This window comes from Galeopterus variegatus, unplaced genomic scaffold (genome assembly GCF_000696425.1).
Source record: "Galeopterus variegatus unplaced genomic scaffold, G_variegatus-3.0.2 Scaffold29149, whole genome shotgun sequence".
Taxonomy (NCBI): domain Eukaryota; kingdom Metazoa; phylum Chordata; class Mammalia; order Dermoptera; family Cynocephalidae; genus Galeopterus; species Galeopterus variegatus.
Genome location: NW_007755260.1, coordinates 1,500 through 5,155, shown reverse-complemented (window position 1 = coordinate 5,155; position 3,656 = coordinate 1,500). Strand labels below are relative to the sequence as shown.

At 57.0% G+C, this 3,656-nt stretch overlaps 1 protein-coding gene across 1 annotated transcript; it reads right to left on the bottom strand.

Moving 5' to 3' along the window:
• Positions 1-1,104: 1,104 nt before the first annotated feature.
• Positions 1,105-2,389, bottom strand: LOC103583840 (TBC1 domain family member 28-like). Its single transcript, XM_008565052.1, has 2 exons — positions 2,105-2,389; positions 1,105-1,401 (listed from the first exon to the last, which is right to left on the bottom strand). Exons 1-2 carry the CDS (start codon positions 2,209-2,211, stop codon positions 1,257-1,259), a joined length of 252 nt encoding a protein of 83 aa, XP_008563274.1. The 5' UTR covers positions 2,212-2,389; the 3' UTR covers positions 1,105-1,256.
• Between the last annotated feature and the right edge of the window lie 1,267 nt (positions 2,390-3,656).

Genomic DNA, 3,656 nt, shown 5'->3' with positions numbered 1-3,656 from the left:
CTGTCTGGATTCGCCATGAGGGATGGCTGTCACTGAGCGCCCCCCGCACAGAGTCCAGAGACGGCCCACAGGCTGCCTGGCACAGGAGGACAGCTAAGTTCAGGCCCCACGTGAGCAGCCTGGGGAGCCCCCTCGGCGGCTTTCTCTTGAAAGAATGGTCTGGAAATCGGGGCAGAGCGACGAGCAGCTGCTCAGAGCCCCTCCCAGGTGCCGCACTCTGTGGGGTGCGGGGAAGGGGAACTTTGATCTCTGCCCAGTATCTCACGAATCATATGGCAGTTGTCAATGCACACTCATCTGATGAAAGCCCATGAGACACCTCGCTCCCCTGGAGAAGATCACTCCAGACACCAGCATCCTGTGACACTGCCAAGCTCTTGGGATTATGGACACCCCAGCAGGAAGATGTCTGTCCTCGTTCTAAGGAGCAGTGGTCAGGTCCGCTTGAGGGACGAGCCTGGACCCACCCTTTCCATCTCAGCTTGAGCCTTCCTCTCCTCGCTGGGACCTCTGTGACAGCAGTGACCTCACGCCCTAACTAGGATGTCCTGGGTGCTCATGAATCCCTGGGACACCCAAGCCAGTGACTATGGGAATGGGCCCGGGCTGTCGTTGGCCAGGGATACTCACCGTGTCATAGGCAGAAAAGGCTACCAGCACGTGGAAGAGCTTCTGCTGCCTAGGAAAGGGCGAATAGAGGGTTCTGGTGGCTCCGTGCCCATGCTGTTAGTTTCCTGTGGCCTAACAGACCCTGAGACGCACCTGCCCTTCCAAGTCTCCCCGCCCTGGGCACTGGGCCTCCCCATGTGGCAGTGTGGTAAGGGCAGGAGCACAGCCAGCCGCTCAGGCCCGGCCACGGCCTCACCTCGACACCTGCCTTCTGCCTCCCTCTGGCTGCAGCTGGGTGGCTCCTTTCCTACCCCCGTCCCTGCCTCTCCACACCACACTTGTCCCCTCACTGTTCACTCAGCCTGCTCCCTGTCACCCTTTATGTCTCCAGTCACAAGCGAAAGGCCAGGAGTCCCTGGTCCTGCCGCCCTCCCATAGGTCCCTAACCCCGATCCTCCTGGCTCATTGACACTGCCAAGCTCTTGGGATTATGGACACCCCAGCAGGAAGGTGTCTGTCCGTGTTCTAAGGAGCAGTGGTCAGATCCACTTGAGGGAGGAGCCTGGACAAATCCTTTCCATCTCAGCTTGAGCTTAGAGACCTTCCTCTCCTCGCTGGGACCTCTGTGAGAGCAGTGACCTCGCACCCTAACTAGGATGTCCTGGGTGCTCATGAATCCCTGGGACACCCAAGCCAGTGACTATGGGAATGGGCCCGGGCTGTCGTTGGCCAGGGATACTCACCGTGTCATAGGCAGAAAAGGCTACCAGCACGTGGAAGAGTTCCTGCTGCCTAGGAAAGGGTGAATAGAGGGATCTGGTTGGTCCGTGCCCATGCTGTTAGTTTCCTGTGGCCTAACAGACCCTGAGATGCACCTGCCCTTCCCAGTCTCCCCTCCCTGGGCACTGGGCCTCCCCTTGTGGCAGTCTGGTAAGGGCAGGAGCACAGCCAGCCGCTCAGGCCCGGCCACGGCCTCACCTCGACACCTGCCTTCTGCCTCCCTCTGGCTGCAGCTGGGTGGCTCCTTTCCTACCCCCGTCCCTGCCTCTCCACACCAAACTTGTCCCCTTACTGTTCACTCAGCCTGCTCCCTGTCACCCTTTATGTCTCCAGTCACAAGCAAAAGGCCAGGAGTCCCTGGTCCTGCCGCTCTCCCATAGGTCCCTAACCCTGATCCTCCTGGCTCATGGAGAACAGTTTTCACCATGTGGCATTACTGTGTTTGCTGCCATCATTCTGGGGAGCCAGCTGGGTTCTGCCCCACGTCCCTCAGGCCCCAGTTCAGGACTCGGTGCACGGTAGGTGCTGGGGACATGGTGCAGGCCGCTCCCTGTGCCAGGAGAGAGCTCGGCAGCTGTGTCACCTCCTTCCTCTGGGAACCCTGCCTCTCCCCTGGGAACTCTCCATGTTCCTGGGCCTCCCATGTCCCTCTGGATTTCCTCATCTCCCCTGGGGCCTCCACTCTCCGAGATGCCCGACCCCCCCAGGAGCTTACTTGATGCCATAGCGGTCGTGAAACATCACATGGTTGGTGAAGGTGCAGCTGACTTCAAGGTCAATTCTCTGTATTTGTTGGCAGAGCATCTTGCCCTGCTCCTTCATTCTCTGCAGGACAGGGCCAGAGAAGAAAGGGTGTCAGAGCATGTCTGAGACTCGCTGCCATGGGCACCAGTCATACAGGGGTCAGTGCACGTGGCCAGAAAGGGAGTTTTTGCTGCAGAAATGTCCTCATGATTGTTCCCACAGCCAGGGGCAGTCGCCAGAACACAGCATGACCTCAGTACCCATGTCACAGCCTGTGCTCAGCAGTCCTGGTGGGGGCACCACTGAGGATGGCCCACTGCTGATGGGCAGGCCCCAGACCCCTGCCCCTCAAACCCCTTTTAGATAGATGGGGATCAGGCCACCCCAGCCCGGGCCTCCTGCTCCATCTCCCCGGGGACTCAGTCCTCACCTGGGGCTGCCCCCTCCTGACCATATGTCACTTTCCTTCTCTCCTCAAGGGGCCTCTCCCCGTGGATGAAAGCAAGTGTCCCCTGGGGCCTGAGCTTGCTTCCCATGGGATGTTTTACTCAGGACCTGATCCCGGGGCTACCTGGCCCCTACCCCTCAGGGCTTTCCAGAAGTCAAGGAGGGCAGCTCGTGCCTGGGATTCCACTCCCTGATGCCACCTGTCAGGGTGACAGTATGTAGCTGATGCCAACAACTGTGAAGGCTCCAGCATTCTAGGCTGGCTGTGCATGTGGGCAACTGCTCCTAAAATGGCACATTTTAGTATGTTCACTGTAAACAAATTATATACGAGTAGTGTAACTGGGCATGTGCGCCTATGTACTCCTTGGCTTGTTGCCACTATTGTGCACTTGAGTATAAAAGGACAACAGCTCTGAACCACAGGGGGCAGAGCTCACATCTGAAATAAAGTATGTCCGTTGTGCCGAAGGCTGCCAGAATCTTTTTCCAACTACCTGACTTGTGAACTGCACAGGATCAGGCAGAGGGATCTGTGATCCAGCCCGACTACTGGTCTCATTCACTTCTCAGGAGCTCCCGAGAGGAGAGTCTGACAGAGGGACAGGGGCTGCCCGGGGCTCCAGGAGAGCTGCGCCTGGGGACTGTGCTTCTAGGCCTGTGAGCTGTGATGTCTCCCACACTCCCTGCTGCTAAACATGTCCTGGAGGAGCCCAAGCCCCACAGCCCTGACACCCCCAATTTGGGGCTTAGGGCTCTAGATCGGCCCCACTGATGTGCACATTTGCGCATTTCCACTGCTGTTTCCTTACGAAGAGGACAAGGCCAGATCCCTGCACCTTCTCTTGCAGCCCCCAACCTGCTAGATTAGATTTTGGGGAATCTTTTGACTTGTCTTATATGATCATGTACTTAGAATGCACTGTACTGCAGCTACAGATAAATCCTTCTTGTTTGTTTTTTTATTTGTTTAATTTGCATAAGTTGCCTTTATTTCCCCATTTTGTTTGTTTAATTTGCGTAGGTTTCCTTTATTTCCCCCCAAATTTTCTGAAATCAAGGAGGGTAAGAAAGTC